The sequence below is a fragment of the Syngnathus scovelli genome, chromosome 14 (assembly GCF_024217435.2).
Source record: "Syngnathus scovelli strain Florida chromosome 14, RoL_Ssco_1.2, whole genome shotgun sequence".
Taxonomy (NCBI): domain Eukaryota; kingdom Metazoa; phylum Chordata; class Actinopteri; order Syngnathiformes; family Syngnathidae; genus Syngnathus; species Syngnathus scovelli.
Genome location: NC_090860.1, coordinates 5,726,313 through 5,745,648, shown reverse-complemented (window position 1 = coordinate 5,745,648; position 19,336 = coordinate 5,726,313). Strand labels below are relative to the sequence as shown.

Genomic DNA, 19,336 nt, shown 5'->3' with positions numbered 1-19,336 from the left:
GACTGGAATGAAGCGGAGCCACAAATTTTTACGGGTGTAAAATTCAATTAGTTAATTTTGCAACTTTGCGGTCCTTTCCTCCCGTGTCACCGATGTCAAGAAGACGGAATGGGCATTGAAGTCGACCCTTGACTTTCCAGCTTCCTTGGTCGAATGCGCTCCCCGAGAGTTTTCACCTCAGGTCCGCCTGACGACCCGTGGCAAACACCAGTGGTCCTAAAAGTGAGATGAGGAAGTCCAGGGTGATCCGTCAGGCCAGGCATCGATCACGTCCTTCAAGGCTGCTCTGAACTTGATCAGCAAGCAGAACCAACTAAGAACATGCCAATCTTTTAAGCAGCAGATTGGATCAAAGCCTCCGAGACTTTGTCCGTCCCCTTCGATAAGATTGGGGAGGCTGCACCAAGCCAACAACAAAGTGACACGCTTCACCGTGTTGAGACGAGTGAAATCCCGTCACGCTTTCACTGATGTCATTGTTTATATTTGTCAACCGGAATAAACTTTGAATGCCCTTTATTGGTGTTTATAAAGGTAAGAAGTGTGATATCATCGTGGTCCACCATTGTTCCTGTGTCACTATTTCATGTGAAAGGACACAGAGAGGAGCTTGAAGTCAAATTTTACGGCATCCGAGGTGGAATCACCAGCCTGACAATAACGGCAGCTGTGTTAGCCCTTTCACACCTTTGATATATTCCCTGAGCACTCGAACAAATCAAGACGTACGGGGATCACCTTGTTCAAGGTGGACCCCGACGATGTTCCGCAATTCCCGCGGTCTCCGGGTAACGTCCCACCGAGATTGCCTCCTAAATCCTACCAGTCAGACTCGTTCGGGCGCCGGCACGCTCGGCTTAGCTCCCCTCGTCCGTCGCTTGGCCGACTGACGCTTTTGTCTCTCGTTAGCGAGCCCGCTGAGCTGTAAACCTACCGGAGGGGGGAAAATAGCTGCGAGTTCTTGAGGAGGGATAAAGTGGAGGGAGAAAAGTGGACTCCTGCAAATGGACAGATTCTTTTGAGCAGACAGCAGTGCACGCTAATAGCACACATCTGGCAAGCTAGCAAGCTAATCTACCATTGAGTCAACAGCTGTACACATTGACCGGCCTACCTACCACCCATCTATCTTCTCTGCCCATCGATCGTCTTACCTGCGTTCATCTACCTAGCTAGTAGTCTATCCAATTACCTATCAACCTCTACCTTGCAAGCTAGCCACCTCCACAACTACCTATCTATCCGAGCGCAAAGAGACAGATGCTTTTGAAGGGAGCGCAGTGTGCTCTAATACCGGCTAAGTAATGGTCCGTGTATATATTGCGCCGTAAAAATCAATGAAGCGTCACCTATATAATGCGCCACCGTTGCGGTTTTAATATCCCGCCATGTGCGCGTCGGTTTCCCGGCCATCACCATAATTAGCCCTGGTGGAATCTGGTTTGTTGCTGACGTTGAACGGACAGAACTCGGGAAACAAAAAGACGGATCGGACCTGCTGGGAAATCTTCACAAGATCAACGATGTTAATTATTCATGCCTGAATCCCGCTTATTTTTTTTTTTAAGAATGCAGCTGCGTTAGTGCATGCTCTGCACATGTGAAGATGTTTTCTGATGACCTGCTGGGTTGAGACGCACTGTCCAATTACAATGCTGTTTATTTAAAACCAAGCTACCTCCTACCTTTCATCTTGTTAGTTAGCCAACTACTTAACCACTTGTCCAATATCAGTAGCTACCTACAATATCGACTGACTGATACAACATTTTACTGAGATCTACCCACCAAGCCATCTCCCTATTTATCTCGGTTGACTGACCTACCTACCGAGTAGCCAAACATGTCTTGATGTTCATTCTGAAGGTGTGGCTACGAAAGCATGTGTCGTTTGAGCCGCAGTGCCTCACGAGCAGGTTTGGTCTGCAGCGGTTCTGCGGCGGCGCAGAGATGACAATGAAACATTGATCAAGATGTCTTTTCAAGGTGAAAAGATCTCACTCCTTCTTCACATCCTTTCCTGCTCACTCCACCTCCAACTCCTCTGGGGAGATGGAGGGAGGTGAGTTAGTGAGTGGGGGTGGGGGGGAGAGCCGAAGCAGCGGGAAGTTCTTAGAATGAAAACCAAAAGCTTTACTCTCACTGAGCAGGTTTTTCACATTTTAATTGGAAACACTTCTCACTCACAAAAGGTCACTTGTACATTTTACTTGCTTGCATGTCACACACATTTACCTACCTTCCGTTCATCCAAAAAGTGATCTCAAACTCAATCTTTCTATCTTTTCATAAAGTGGTACGTATGTGTAGGTGTCCCAAGACTTTTGTCCATTCACTGAGTAGTGCAATGTGAGCACAGCAGGGCGCCATCCAATTTTTGACCCTGGTAGACCAGTTCCAATTGCTTCACAATAATCACCACAGATAAATCATTTGCGTTTGTGTGCATCCGCGGGTGTCCGTGTGTGTGTTTTGGGGTTTGTGTGTTCCCGGCTTGTCAGCTCTCACGCAGCAGGTGGACATATAGTGCTCTCACGTTGCTACACTTCTGTTTTGATAGACATTGTAAGTCATTTAATTAGAACTTTATTGACATTACTTTACAATGATTATTATTGCTGTGACCAGAGAGACCTATTTAGAATGATTTCAAAGATTAGATGGCTAGATAGTTGGCAAGTACATAGATCACAGGTGGGTACAGTAAATACTAGATAGGTAGATAAGGGATGGATGGATGGATGGATGGATGGATGGATGGATGGATGGATGGATGGATGGATGGATGGATGGATGGATGGATGGATGGATGGATGGATGGATGGATGGATGGATGGATGATAGGTGGTACGTATAAATGGCTGGATGAGTCCATACCAGGGACGTGCGGTCAGAGGAGGATTATGAAAAGGGGAAAAAAATCAATTGTTTTTATTATAGTCATTTTCCTTTTAATTTCAATAGTTTTGTATCATTTTCAACGAAAATCGCAGAATTTTTATAGTTATTTTAAAACCGAAGATGATTCGCTCGGAGAAGCCAACTTCCTGTCTAAACTCCTCTGAGGATTGCGGAATCACACGGCTGCCTATGTTGACAGGCTATGCAGTTAGACAGAACTGCTCTCTGTCTTTATGTCCCTGTTTAAGTGTTCAGACACTGTGGCTATGTTAACTAATTTCTGTAGTTAAGCTGAGGTATATAATATCTTGTGTTTTTTGTCATCTGTCTGTAACGTTGTGTTTCTTTAGATGAACAAAACGGCTTTAAAAAGATACCTTACGGAGGCTACGAAAAAAGGTTCTCTAGCCTTATGGCAGGGGATGCTAGTGATCCCGGCATGCTTCACGCGCCTACCTGTAGAATAAGAGATCTCCAGTTCAAATTTATAGTGAACAACTGAGGAGCAGTCGTCCATTTATTTTGTTTTACATTCGTTTTTTTTTTTTTTTTTACATTTTGTTTTACAATGGAGGATTACATATCTATCTATCTATCCAAACGATTTTCAACCATGGATTTTCGGTCGAAGCAGGAGGTCATCGGTAAAGGAGGAGCAACTCCGGAGTTAAAAGGTTTGATTCGGACAACGGGACTTCGGAACGAAGTGGTACGCACGATCGAAAACAAGTTTTTGATTCCATGTGCTTTATTGAGTGTTTTTATGTGTGAAGACTGCTGATATGAGATTTTAATTAAAATAGTTCAAATTAAATAATGAATAAGCCACACTAGAGCAGCGTTCCCCAACCTTTTTTGTGACACGGTTAGGTGCTGGACAAATTTTACCTTCGGGGGGACGTCAGTGCCTCCCCAGTCATGAACCTCACCGCACGTCACTGGTCCATACAGTAGATATTAGATAGAAAAATAGTAGATAGGTAGGGAGATGGATAGGTGGGTTAGTGGCAGACAAATGGATAGTCAGTAGAAGGTTAGATCGTAGATGGAGAGTAGGTGGTTAGATAAAGGGATACATGGATAGGTCCGAGATAGATGGGTATGTCAGTGGAAAGATAAGTAGAAAGATAGGTGAGAGACGGATATATAGGTGGTTAGGTCGTTGGGTATATGATGAAATGGGTGGCCTGCTAGGTAGATAGAAAAGATAGGTAGGCTGACAGATGACGAGGGAGCTACAAAGTCAAATGGATAAATGGATGCTGTAGGCAGATGGCTAGAATGGTAGGTCGTAATTGGACAATGGGTAGCGCGGTAGATGGATAGAGTGCAGGAGTTCTACATCATTCCTTAGAAGGGAAACGAGAGGTGATCACAAACTGAGTGAGCCATGGTGCCTGTTTTAGTTTCCTAAATGTTTTTATGTAAGTTGTCAGGGATCAAGCCGCAGCAAAGCTTTCCGTGAGTAATCCTGGCCACTGGAAGGCGCTCATTTGCATATTTACCTGGCAAGGGATGACACGTGTCAAACCTCCCAGACGACGACAACGCCGGCGACGCCGTGAAACCCTCTGTGTCGACACTTTGCTGCTTTCACTTAGCTGCAACGTGACTAAATCTCCGCCTTAAGTATGTTAGCCAACAAGTAGCGCCTTTGAAGTCGCTGTGCTGCTTATTCTCACACACACGAACGAGTATGTGCACACCCACGCCAAGTTCAAAGAGTCAGAAATGTTTTTATCTGCTTGTTGTGAGTCTGTTTTGAGGCCTTTGAAGCACGTTAGCTTAACTTAGCGTCACAAAAATGGCAAATATATTTAATGCTCAGGATGCTAAAGCAAACCTGATGTCAAGTTCGCATCGCTAGACATTAACTGTTAGTTAGACACTCTTAGCTCAAAATATGCTAGTAAATGAATTGATTTTAGCATGTATCAGTTGTTAGCTATAGCTAACAGTTTTTAGTTAGCTCGACATTTGAGACAGTTATATTAAATGCATTCGATATTAGCTAGATATTAGCTGTTGGATAGACATCAGCTGGCTCCACTACCTAAAGAAAAAATCTGACATATAAAACAAAGACAGTTGAAACAATAAATAACATAAAACAGTGAACAGCAAAACAATAAAATAATGACGAGTATCACACTGAGAGGAAGGCCAAAGAATAAGATGTGTGTTACTGACAATTTACAAGCTGGTGTGTTGTGCTTAGTGGAAGTAAAATTTAAAAAAAGGTCTCCACCGATATAAAAATGTCTTAACAGGATGTCATTACAAAGAAATGCAACCAACCTTGACTTCATCCATTTTCCATTTTCTGTGCCACTTGTCCCCACGGGGGTCATGGGCGTGCTGGAGCCTATCCCAGCAGTCATCAGGCAGTTGGCAGGGGACACCCTCAACCGGTTGCCAGCCAATCACCTCAGGACAATTTGTAGTGCTCAATCGGGCAACCAAGCATGTTTTTGGGATGTGGGAGGTAACCGGAGTGCCCGGAGAAAACCCACGCAGGCACATGCAAACTCCACACAGGGAGGTCCGGAGGTGGAATTGAACCCGCACCCTTGTAACTGTGATGTGGACGTGCTAGCCAGTGCGCCACCGAGCCACCCACCATGACTTCAGTTAATTCCTTTTCTATTTATGTCTTTTTCAACATTAAGATGCCGATGACGCGACAGATCGCTTGGCGTCCTCGTTGCAGCTGGGAGGTCTGACGATCGCTTAGGTGGAGAGAAAAAAATCTGACAACAATACTTGACTTTCCCCCACAAGGACCTGTCATTCATGATTAAAAACCACAGACGTGTTCCCTTTGTGGACCTGAGGCCCTTTCTTTCATGATTACAAACCACAAATGTGTCCTCTTTGATGCACGACGGCCATAAAATTCCATGTTAGAATTTCGGTTGTCACCTTGATCTAAGGCTATGGCTAACAATTAACATGCCAACTAAACATCTGTCTTACTACAAACTATGGTGCAGCTCACAGCTAAAATCTAGTGAAAAAACAATTCAATCCAAGCTCATATCGATTTTACCACCAACAATTAACAAACAAGTAATAGCTAATATCTAGCTCAACCAATCTAGATAGCAACTAACTAACTAACGAGTAGCTAACGACTTACTCCTAACTGTCAATGAAGGTGGCTAGCCAACTTGTCCCTGACTCAAGTAGAATTTCCTGTCTGGTTGAAAAACTTACGTTAATCTCTCCGGACACAGCGCATTCAGGACAAAGATGGCACTTTCTGTTATACCGACGAGAATTTTTGTAGTTTTGTCTCAAATAAAAGCAAATGGATCTCTTGGTGACCTGTTTATGCACTTGTTTTTGTTTTTCTTTTTGTTTTTTTGTCGAGTAGTTGCAGACAAAAACACCCGAGGGCAGAGAATAAAAATAATCAGTCTGGCATGTTGATGAGGGAAGAGAGGAGGCAGCACCAGATGGGAAAAGACAGACGAGAGAAGACAGACAGACGGACAGATGGGAATGACACTCACATAGACGCATACACACTTTTCATGGCTTACGTAGCGTAGCATGGGAATGTTGCGGCAAGCATTCAGCATATTCATCAGTCCAGGACAGAAAGTGGGCCACCGACATCCCAAACGGTCGCTGTTGCCCGTCGCTCACTGGCCGCCAGACAATAACAAAGCAGTGAAAAGGAGGAATAAAACACTGACAGTTTGATTGACAGCAGCACCGACACTTGGAAAAAAAACTTGAACAAACTAAACTTAGTAGCTAAAATTTCATTCATTCCATTGGATGGTCTCCATACTAACGTGAATCCAGGGCCGCTGACGTAACTGTGTTCCTTTTTATTTGACAGGCTTCATGATTATTGAGGGTGCTCCCAGGGGGGCTTCCAGTGGGGCTAGAAGGAGGCTGCCAAGTGGACGTGATCACCTTGATGAGGATGCTCAAGGTTTGATGCATTTTAGCTAGCAGGCGGGAGTACGGCTCCTCCATAGAGCTACACTAATTGGCCACATTGGACCCTCTGTTGGGATTGGCCTACTCTGCCAGCTCCCTCCCCACGTCAGCTGCAGTTAGTTCTAAGCGAGACTTTAGCTGTTGGCTATACGTTACTTTTTACTTATGTTGTTAATAGTTAGCTAGGTGTTTTTTTCTAGATTTTAGTTGTTAGCCTCGCATTATTTTGAAGTGTTAGCTTATGTTAACGTTAGTTGTTAACTAGATGTTAGTCGTTCACAAGTGGATAGCTAAAAATCTGTTTTTTGAGTAGATGATTGTTAGATATTTGTTTGCTCGTTTATAGCTATATGTTGTGAGTTGTTTGCCCGATGTGAGTTTTCCCATCGCTATTTGTCATTAGTTGTTAGGTTATTTGTCATTAGTTGTTAGCTTCAGGTTAGTCGTTTATTTTTTAATTTTTTGCTAGTTTTTTTCAGTTTTTAGTTGTTAGCTGTATCTTAGTTGTCAGCGTCACATTACTTTTTAGCTATGACCTTACTTGTTGGATGAAATATAGCTTTTACACCAGTTGTTCCTCGACATTAGGTAATTATACCCATGTTTGTAATTAGTTGAATAGAATTTCCTACTAACGTTTGAGGGTTTATTGCTGTTTGTACTGTTGTTTATTGTTGCGCTGCGTCGGTTGTGATCCAATCACAAACACTCTTCAAAATAATGATCGTCGTGAAAGGAAGTTGACTTGATTCACGGCCAGCTTTTAAGTCTCATCGCAGCGTTTAGTTTAGTTTAGTGCCACCGCAGGGGAACGTTTTTTTCTTTTCTTTTCCATTTGGCTTCCACCGAGGAGGAAGGAAGCTTCCCCATTCTCTTCTTCAGCGTACGGTACCAGGCAATGCTGTACACACTTGTAATGATTTGTCAGGGAAACATGCATCATCAGGTATCATCATGTTTCATTTTACTAACAGCCGCGGGAGCCTGCTCAACGCTACTCAACACAGCCAGCTGGACATTTTTTTAGTTGTTAGCAAGACTAGTTGTTAATTGGATATTAGTAGTTCGTCGTTAGGAAGATAGTTTGTTTTAGTTTGACATTTGACATGTCATAAATGTTGTGAGGAGAGAGAAGCAAAGGTAGACAGTTTCCTCAGTAGCCATAGATGCAAATTCTGAGCTGTTGCCATTAAATAACGAGGATAACACTGGCTAATGCGTCGCAGCATATCATCACATTCTTTAGGTAGCATGCAAATATTTCCTCCCAGTATTCATCAATGAAGTTCCAAATCCGAGTCGGCCCATTAAAGGGAGAATGGAGCCATGGTAGCGCTGTGTGTGCTCCCCAGAGATAATTGGGACCTTTTCCCAGGTGATTACCTTTCCCAGGGAGTTAGCATCAAAGCCAGGCCGCCGCGGTGGCCCGTGCGCTAATCTTTACGGATCAAGCCAACTCAGAGAAACCTCCCTTTCGTGTCGCCTGCTTCCCCCAAGGCGTTCCGACCCACCCAAGTACGATGCGATTCTCAACTGCCCTCGCCGCTTCAATTAGATTGCAAAGATTAGATGAGCGTCTCCGTGTGGGCTACCGACGTCGATCAATGTTCATGCGGTGGGATTTTACCACCGGGGAAAAATAAGATGCAGGTGTACGCATTGGACTCGGGAGCAGTCGGAATAACGATTGTTTGTTGATCTGCTTGCAGTAAGAGACAACTATTTCTAAAACGACAAGTATTCCGGCGCGTTATTTCATCTTTGAACGAGTCGGAATCCATTTGCCAGAACGTGTGTTGTAAAAGCATAAATGAAGAATAATACCAATTAAATTTCCGTCTGTAATTGCGTATGAGGGTACATGTATAAATATTTCATCGTATTTCTTTTTGTCAACAACTAATTCCACACTGACCGATAGTATGGGTTGTCGGTAAATTGGAATCCACGTAGCGCCGGCGCTGCTATTAAATGCAAAAAAAAAGAAATACTGCTAATCATAACAACCGGAAGAATATGTTTGTCCTTGTAGTGTAACGCAGCTTTAATGAGGATGTACATAACAATATATTCCCGGCAGTCGTTAGCCATCCGAGCGCTACCGCAAGGTTCTGTCTTTGTCATTCTCGTCGTCTCCCGGCTGACATCTGCTCACGGACGGCGCGCTTTGAATGCAAACTGTCCGGCTCAAGGCCGTTTCCCGGTGCGCCCGCCTCTGAAGGCAACGCCGCAGCCAGGCTGCATTATTCACGGGCGCGATTGAAGCAGAAGCCTCACGAGAGCCGGCGGCCCATCGGAGGACGTGCACCCGACCTGGCCTTCTGCTCGGCGAGCACATCCTTTGCCGTCGATAAATCCCGCCGCCGCTGAGGCGCATGCTGAACAGCTACCCGCTCGCTCGACTCCGGGTAGGCTGTGAGCTCACTTTACAGGCACGCAGGCGGTAATACAGTAATAGACGTGTGCAGCCACGTGGTGATAAAAGCGGCGGCAATGTGCCCTTGACGTGGCGTTTGCCCCGATGCTGGAGGAGCTCAACGTAGAATTTTATACACATTTACCACACGGCTGCAAGAGAATGGCTTCGTATGTGGCGTCATTACCTTTGTGTCTGATGGAGGAAACAAAACTGAGGCGGGAAATCATTTTGAAGGTGGCGGCACATGGCTTGGAATATGACATCTTCAATTCGGAGGAACATGCTCGAGGCAGCGAGACATCAAAGATTTTTTTGGGTGCGTTTGAACTGAGAGAAATGAAAAACAAGAGCAGAACTCGTTTGCTTCTGTGAATGCGCTGGAATCGGTTGAGCGGCGTCGCCCCGATTAAGAACGAAATTGTGAAATGAGCTCAAACTGAACGTACTTGTGGTATCAAAACATCAAAGAAAAATAAGTGCAAATAGAGAAAAATGCCACGAAAACAAACAACCTGATAGAGGCACACATTTTGGTTTTTGATTGCGCTGGAATTCATTTTGCGATGCTACCGAAGCTGACATTCACTTAGAAAAACGCCCCAAAAAAGAGCATCGTTGCTTTATCGACACAGCAAAGGAAACGATTTATGTTTGAACACAGAAAAACCAAAACCGATGGCACACATGCCCTTATTTGGTGTTTGATTGCATTTCAATATATTTAGTGACGGTGTGGCCTTTTAGCTCAAATTGAATTTTCATTGTAAACAAAAGATGAAATGGGTTTTTTTATCAAAATAACATCGACAAAACATCAATAGAAAAAAATGCACATTTGAGCTTAGAAAAGCAAAAATAATTGAATGCATGTACTAACTGAGCCACACAGTTTGTTCTTTGTATGTGTTTGAGTTTGTTGAGCAATGGTGAGATCATATTACGAAGAAGTAAAATAGCAGAAATGGAAATCCGTCTGAATGCTGAGCAAACACGTCATCATCACAACATCAGAGCTTCTCCGTCCAACCAAACGTTACGTTCCAGGATTCCGCAAGAGTAAAACCGAGGCCGGATTGTTGTTTTTTTGCTCAGTCCACAAGTGTCCACTGTGTGATGGACGTGATTGAACATTAAGTTGAAGCGCCTGAGAAGGTGGCAGCTCCTCGCGGAGGACGAGCTGTCAGCACTCAGGCACTCAGCGGCGCGTCAACGGGGCGGGCGTGGTGCACCGTCTGCAAAAAGCAGCCAAAATTCACACACACACATACACACACACACACACGCACGCACGCACGCACACACACACACACACACACACACACACACACACACACACACACACACACACCTTGCAAGTCGATGCTGGAATGCTAATATGCGCGGTCATGCAGGATTAAAGCACAGATGTTTTGGGGATACTTTAAAGCCCTAAAAAAAAAAAAAAAAAAGGTAACATTTCGAGACTTTTCTCCGCAATCGCTGGGCGCTGATGAATAATTACTGACTTCAAAATTCAACCACCCCGCACATGTTGCGTTTTTTCTCTCTCCACCCATCCCAACCCAGGGTGACTGGAGTAATATTTTATTTAGCTTGTTTATTATTTCATGTTAAGCACACAGCCTGGAGATACACGCGGTAACAAGCGAGGCTTACCGCCTCTCCGCCCTAAAAAGTTTGAGAAGGCCTGTTTCAAAGTGTCATGTTTAAAAAGCCCGTAACATGAATCCAGAGATTTGTTTTTAAATACATTATGCATGTGGGTTTTATTTTACCTGCCGAGGCACTATGAATGGAAATTAGTCGTATGCTAACGTTGGCACATTCACGCAGGCATTGTAGTAACAGAGCTCACGAGCCTGCATTGTCCCTTTCAAATAAATAATTAAAAAGAGCAAATCCTTCCTGGGCACAACACAATGTAAATGTGTAATTATCCTAGTCCACCATTACACTTTTAATCTTGCGCACCCCCCGGGGGTGCACTCACGTCGGGTTGGGAATTCTCGGTTTCAATTGCATTGTTATTTGGAGAGAAAAAAAAATCACACTTGGGAAAAATAGTGTAAACCGCAATTGTTATACAAAACTGCCATTACACTGTTAGCCTGGCGCACCCCATGGAGGGTGCTTAAGCATCCTACAGTTTGACAATCCCCGGTGTTGATTCCATTTTAATTGCTTATATGTATAAACAAATAAATAAATTGATAAACAATAAAACTGTTACAACCGCCACTAGACTGTTCTCGAGGCTCCATGTGCACCCCACTGATTGGGAATCCCGACAATCTATGTACGGATAAAAACTTTTCCTTGCGGCAATGTCACAATTTTGGAGAGAAGGGGAACTTTTGTTTTGTGAACTGCAGTTGAAGCGCGGCAAGTTAAGCCGACGAGCGCCCACTTGCCTCCCGTGCCTCTGTTCTCCTAAGGCGCTCAAAAAAGAAGGTTAAATCTTCAGGCCGCCGGCCGCTTGTCGGGTTCACCGTAACCTCCGACACGCAGTTTGATGTTGCATTGTGTGAGCCATCGCTTGGCATTGCTCTCGTACTCTGCACAGAGCATCTCCAAGGGCTTGTGAGTTAAAAAAAAAATCTGTCTGATGACTCCGCATGTCAAGGACCCTTTGAAATGGTGAAAATGACCATAAAACGTCCGCTGCTTCAGAAAACTGAGGACTTTCTGTGTCTATTGTTTGGCACGGGTTTTTGACGCTTGTGTGTGGGTCTACTCGTGCGTTTTCCGAGTCATGTGATGAGCTGCTTTTGCAGAGTCGTGATTCTTGGCACAGTCACATGATCATGACAACGCAACTTGTCTGTCCCTGGCGAGGGCATTGCGACACCTGTCAGACTTCGTTAACATGTGAGCTAGTCCGGACGGCTTCCCTCCTTGTCAGACGTGGCCATGATGAGTTGCATAATCCCTAATTTATTCTGTGCTAATATTAGCTCCGAATGCTAACGCTATGCTCCTGGCGTGAAGCTCGTTTGTTAAGCTGTCGTCTGGATAGCCAGTCAATCAAACACGTTGCTCTGCTCCAAGGTTAGCAACCTTTTAGTCTGGGGAGTCTTTCGAAAGGGTGAAAATTGCTGGGCTAATATTTGCCCGCGCGTCTGTGCAGTTGACCAGATAATTGTGTGTTGTTAGCGAGCGGGCCCTATTTCGCTTTTTCCGACCACAAATTGTCAATTAAGCAAAGCGAGGCAAGTCGAGGCAAGCTGTGGTCCCCGCACGGGCTCTCTCACCTTCAGTGGCGACACCATCATTGCGCTTTAGTCACTTTTAATGAGCTTGACATTTGATTTCTACACATCGTTTGTCTCGTTAGATTGTTTGCACTTAATGCTTGGACACGTTCGGAACGTCGAGCTGTATTTCTATTTGTATATATTGAGTGATAGGACGAGAAAAGACAAAGCAAAGAATTATCATAAACTTTTTTTGTTGTCATTTGTAAAGAAAAAAATACATATTTTGCAAAATGAAAAAAATTTACATATGTCTTTGTTTCTACAAACCGGATTTGGATGAATTTGGGAAATTGTGTAAAATGTAAATAAAAACAAAATACAACAATTTGAAAATCCTTCTCAACCCACATCCAAATGAATACACTACAAAGACAATATATTTAATGTTCAAACCGATAAACTTAATTGTTTTTTGCCATATAATAATTAACTTTGAATTTCATGGCTGCAACACGTCCAGTAGAAGTTGGGAAAGGTGGCAAAAAATACTGAGAAAGCTGAGAAAAGCTCATCAAACACCTATTTGGAACATCCCACATGTGATCAGGCTAATTGAGAACAGGTGGGTACCATGATTGGGCATAAAAGGAGCCTCTCCAAACATGCTCAGTCATTCACAAGCAAGAATGGGGCAAGGTTCACCACTTTGCGTGAGAAAATAGTTGAACAGTTTAAGAACAACATTTCTCAAAGCAAAATTGCAAGGAATTTAGGGATTTCAACATCTATGGTCCATAATATCATCAAAAGGTTCAGAGAATCTGGTGAAATTCTCTGGTGAAAAGTGCCACGGCCGGAAACCAAGACTGAATGACCGTGACCTTCAATCCCTCAGACGGCACTGCCTTAAAAACCGACGTGTGTGTAAAGGACATCACCAAATGGGCTCAGGAAAACTTCAGAAAATCACTGTCAGTAAATACAGTCCGTCACTACATCAGTAAGTGCGGGTTAAAACTCTACCATGCAAAGCAAAAGCCGTTTATGAACAACATCCAGAAACGCTGCCGAGTTCTCTGGGCCCGAGCTCATGTAAAATGGACTGATGCACAAAGTGTTTTGTGGTCTGATGCGTCCACTTTTCAAATTGTTTTTGGAAACACTGGACGTCGTGTCCTCCGGACCAAAGAGGAAGCGGACCATCCGGACTGTTATCAACGCAAAGTTCAAAAGTGATGGTATTGGGGTGCATTAGTTCCCATGGCATGGGTGACTTACATTTCTGTGAAGGCAACATAAATGCTGAAAAGTACATACAGATTTTGGAGCAACTTATGCTGCCATCCAAGTGATGTCTTTTTCATGGATGCCGCTACTCATTTCAGCAAGAAAATGCCAAGCCACATTCTGCACGTGTTACAACAGCGTGGCTTCGAAGTAAAAGAGTCCAGGTTCTCCCCTGGCCTGCTTGCAGTCCAGACCTGTCTCCCATTGAAAATGTGTGGCACATTATGAAGCATAAAATACGACAGGGAAGACCCCGGACCGTTGAACAACTGAAGCAGTTCATCAAGCAAGAATGGGAAAGAATTCCACATGAGAAGCTAAGAGAATTAGTCTCCTCTCTTCCAGAATGTTTATTGAGTGTTATTAAAAGGAAAGGTGATGTAACGAAGTGGTAAACATGCCCTTTCCCAACTTCTACTGCACGTGTTGCAGCCATGAAATTCTAAGTTAATTATTATTTGAAAAATAAAATAAAGTTTATGAGTTTGAGCATTAAATATGTTGTCTTTGTAGTGTATTCCATTGAATATAGGTTGAAAATGATTTTCAAATCATTGTACAGTGGAGCCTTGGTTTTCGACCACAATCCGTTCCAGATGGCTGTTCAAGAAGTGAATCGTTCGAATTACGAATCATGTTTTCCCATTACAAATGATGGGAAAATTTTTAATCCGTTCCACAAACTCCCCCCTCAAGAAAACGCCTTTTTTAAGCATTTTTTCATTTGCGCATTTTTGTCCGATCGCGCAACTGCAGCGCACCGCCGAACGCGCAACCGTAGCGCGTCGCCGACCGCGCAACTGGACCGCGCTGGTCGCATTATTGTGACAGAGCCGTCGCTGAAATTTAGAAAATATTTTTAAAGTCCTGATGTACTTTCCAAAATTTAAGTGGACATCAGTGCGCAGGGAGTTTAATTTTGTCCGATCGCGCAACTGCAGCGCACCGCCGAATACGCAACCGTAGCGCGCCGCCGACCGCGCAACTGCACCGCGCTGGTCGCATTATTATGACAGAGCAATCACTAAAATTTACAAAATATTTTTAAAGTCCTAAGGGACTTTCCATAATTTAAGTGGACCTCAGTGCGCAGGGAGCTTAATTTAGTCCGATCGCGCAACCGCAGCGTGCCGGGCGTTCACTGTCGCATTGCTTAAGGGGCGTCTTTGTGTTTTAGGATGGCTTTACTGCTCGCACTTGCTTCCTTTGGAGGCATGAATAGAGTTGATGCAATCCTCAGAGTAACAAGAATGTAATAACGAATGGAGTCAGTTGGCATGCGGGTCCTCTCGGCTCATCTAGCGAGGTTCGACAACCGAAATTCGTCCGACATCCGAAGCAAAAAAATCTCGAATTTTTTGTTCGAATACCGATTTGTTCGAGAACCGGGACGTTCGAAAACCGAGGCTCCACTGTATTTTGTTTTTATTTACATTTTACACAATTTCCCTACTTCAACCGAGTCCGGTATGTATAAAAACATTTGACTTCACCGCTTGCCATATATGACATCGCACAATCGCTCGTCATGCAAGGATTCCTCTACAAAGACCTTAATAGTTGCCGCAGATTTTTCATCCTACAGCGAAAAATCTTTGCTGCAGTTTGTGTTTATAAATAGTCATTGAGGGCTTTTGACACCTCCTTTTGTTATCTGGCGGATGGGGTCTTTGAGTGTGAAACACTCACAGAAACAGCAACAGCAGGTCGAACAAATTCCAAGTATTAAAAAAAACAAAAACAACAACAATCACAATGAAAGTGCATCTGAGCGCTGACGCTGAAGGAAAGCAGCAGAGCTGAAAGGAGTCAGCGGCGCAGAGCCGGGCTGGAAATGGAGGTCATCGATGTGTTTGTTTGGGGATTAGAACCAGATTACCACTCTAATTCCCTGCTAGAGTCTGCATAATTGAAAAAAAAAGATGCCGCGAGGAAGAAAAAGAAGAAGGAGAACAATCAGTCCAAGTTCAACATCAGGATTCTGCCTGGAGGCTCCGAGAAAAAACACGTTGTTTGTCATGCTCGCACTTTTTGTTATGGCAGCATTTGTCTCCTTGCTACAGCCAGAAAAAAAAAACCAGTAACAGAAGATTAGTACCGAATTTAGTACTGAATGGTACTGAATTTAAGAATGTATTGGTATAATATAGGCCAAATACGAAAAAGTCAAAATGAGAAAGCGGGCTTCCCCGACTTAACCGGCGCGGGCAACTTGATGGATGGCTTGAGTTTCTTTCCACGAGCCGCATAAGCTTTTCAAACGGTGGTGATGTTAAGAGAGATTAGCTTCAAGTTGGCGTGCTCGCGGCGATGCCGCAAATATATGAGCAAAGAAAATAAACACCTCTCGTGAAAAGTGCACATGCACGCGTAGATGACGGCCCGGGGGTTCCTTCCGAGTGCCAAGGTGGCGTTTTCAGCTGTCATTTAGAAAAATGGATTCTTGTGGGACTTATTACAAGCTTGATTATTGTTGCTCACGGCGCCCTTGAGCATACCGAAAAAAAAAATGTCGTACGGACATTTAAGTCATACGTCTGAGCTAATGAGCTCGTTTTTTGAGAATGGGGGAAGAATAGTGCTGTACTTATTTTTTTTTTACTATCATTAGTTTTGTTACTTAAAGGAAACACACATTTTTGAGATTTTTTTTTTTTTAATTTCTGTGATTTGTCCTCATTCGTTTTTACGCTATATATTCCGTAGGCCAGATGATTGATCGTCATATTAGTTGTTGTTAACATCCCTCAGGTGGAAACATTTGACAGCCGGCTACTTGCAATTGAGGGGCGGCAGAAAGCGAGACGGACGGACGCGGCCGTGCTGATCAATGGCGACAAACTAATTAGAGCGCCAGTGATTAAGCCCCTCATCGATGGTTACACTAAAATGCCGGCGCGCGGTGCAGTTCACCAAATCGCACGCAAAGATCAAAACGTCAGCTGTGAGACCGCGAGAGACGTCGGGATGCACGTCTCCAAACGTCCCCGCTGTTATCGTCAACGGGGGGGGGGCATTGCAGTGATTCAGCCGTGTGCAATCTGGGAAGTATCGCGTCATTATCGTTTCCCCAACACTATTGATTTTGCTTTCCCACAAATGGGTCCAGAGGTATCACAGTTTCACAGTTCAAAGGTCGCTCCACGTTCTGCGCCGCTGCCCTCAATTTTGAAGCCACTTTCTTCCGGATTGTCACTCGCCCACACGGTGCGGCTGATTGAATAGATTCATCAGATTCCAGTTTTACCGAGCGTACCCTGCCTTTTAATAACGTGTTGCGCTGACTCATGGCTCAATAAAGCAGTGAGTCAGGTCACGGGTACGGCCGTCCGTAAGCGTGAATGTGTGTGTGTGTGTGTGTGGGGGGGGGGGTCGGTCTGTGTTGGCCGCTGTCCGGACGTTTCAGGGATGTGGAGAATACCTTGCGAATTGGCAGCTGCTGTGAAAAGCGCTTAGCGGCCTGACAAACATGTTTAGCGCGAATGTCGGCCCACCGCGAGTGCTCCATTAAGACTGACGGCTGCTAATTCACATGAGGATCGCTGCTTCTCCAGACAGCCAAAAATCAATCATGGGAAGAACTTCAATTCAAAGTCATCCAACACACCTAAGATTCTAAACTGGACTCCTGCACATCATTATTCAGTACAACTTGAAATTTTGAATTTAATGGAAATTAATACGTTAAGAAAAGAGTTAGCGTTAGGGTAACCCTCCCCCTATGACCAGTTACATCATTTTGAAATAAAGGACCGGAGTCATTTGTTCGATCGCTTTGTTCTGATCAGGTGAGCGGCAATGTGCTAAGTCAGCTCATCATGGCCACTTTGGGCTCCTGAAGCATTTGAACCGAGGCTAACATATAGAAACAGAACAGAAAGGGCTCAAGGGGTGACCCGTGAGGGACTCCATGTCATGACCATGACGAATTCAAATGTTTCAATCATCACAAAATAAATCTCTTCCTCTTTGTTTAATCATTAAACAATTCTAAATAACCTTGGAGTGATTTACGTAATAAACCTCAAAGAAAAAAAATTTACCCAATTATTTGAATAATTAATGAAATAATTGATCAAATAATGGATCCTAAAATTATACAAAGCTGTGCACCCTAAATGAATAGCAGATAGAACCAAATAGTTCTAATGAGTACCCAAAAAAAATCTATGTGTCCCAAATGCTCTTGGTGGAAAGCGACATGGCGTGGTCTTGGATGCCCTCGATGAATCTCGGCTAGCGTTCCCCGCTGAAGTCATTTGTAGCTGCAGAATTGGGCCAAGCGATGACTTACATGGAGAACATCCTGTTCCACTCAAACACAAAATCACCGCTTGCCGACAAATGACACATACAGTCTTCTCTCCAGTGGCTGGAGAGTAGACACGTACACACACACACACGAATTCCCCCACCTGCTCAATATTTCATCAGCACCGGTCTCACAATCCATCACGCACAAACGACAACACATAGACACCGGCTGGCAGCTCTTTGATTTGGACACTGCAAGGCCACATAAGTCGTCCTCTTGAGCTTTATTTGAATAAAGCAAAGCTGGGGGGGGGGGGGGGGGGTAACACTCAGCTTTATCCACCTTGTTGCAAACTCAACCTTGACTTTATAAACTTTAAATAATGTTTGACTTTTTTTTTTTAAATGATTATTATTTCTATGGATTTTTTTCCCTCGCTCCAACCTCACAGATAAGCTGTGATGAAGAATCTGGGCTGTTCTAGCCCTTTTTCTCGCCATAAATTGAAAACATTTGTCACCTTCGCGGACCTCTGTGGCATCATTTGGATCCACGGCAGCACATGCGTCGTAGGTTAAAGTTGCGCTTGCTCACGTTCATCATCTCGCACTGAATTTGTACTGTGAAAAGCGGCAAAAGAGCAATTGTCCTGTCAGGACAAAAACCTCCACTTCAATTGGAGAAATAGAACATAAACACAACCTAAACCTTTACATAGAAATGGGAACTTAAACGCTTATATTAAATTAGATGGAAATTTATTGTTGTCTGCGTAATTATTGGGTAAGAGGCTGGGCTAAACAGAGATGGACGTTTCACACGTCAAAATCATCTTTTCATACATATCAACTGCACATTAAATTCACAAATTTATTTAGTTTTTCACTCGAGTTGAGATTGTTGCACGAATGAACATATGTAGGAGTAAAACTGTTTTTTTTTTGTTCTAGTTTCTGTCACGTAATTAGCACTAAAAACAGGTGGCAACTACAGGGACTGCAGCTAGCAGGTGGCTAGCTAGTGGCTAACGAAGACAAACACGTGTGGGTGGCAATGTTTGCTGTACACCAAACTGTGAGAATAAATTGTGAAAAAAAAGTCGTATGCAATATTTACAGGCAACAGGCTGGAAGCTTACAAAGGGCTGCAAAGGGAGCGATTCAGCCCCAGGCTTACTTTACACACACACACACACACGCACACACGCACACACACACACACTCACACACTCATACTAAATTTTCTCTCCTCCCTATTGCCCTCTTTTCAAGTCTATTCAAATAGCTTTGTGCTACCTTCAGGGGAAGACATTTCCTTTTATTT

At 43.9% G+C, this 19,336-nt stretch overlaps 1 protein-coding gene across 2 annotated transcripts in view; it reads left to right on the top strand.

Annotated features, from left to right (window-relative positions):
* The window catches only part of gfra4a (GDNF family receptor alpha 4a), a 40,587-nt gene that overhangs the window by 4,841 nt on the left and 16,410 nt on the right, over positions 1-19,336 (top strand). The window contains exon 2 of one of the 2 annotated variants that reach the window (XM_049740033.2): positions 6,752-6,847. The exons of the other annotated variant lie outside the window; for it this stretch is intronic. Within the exon in view, the coding sequence (XP_049595990.1) occupies positions 6,752-6,847 (96 nt within the window). The remainder of the gene's footprint in view (positions 1-6,751; positions 6,848-19,336) is intronic. 2 annotated transcript variants of the gene reach the window in all.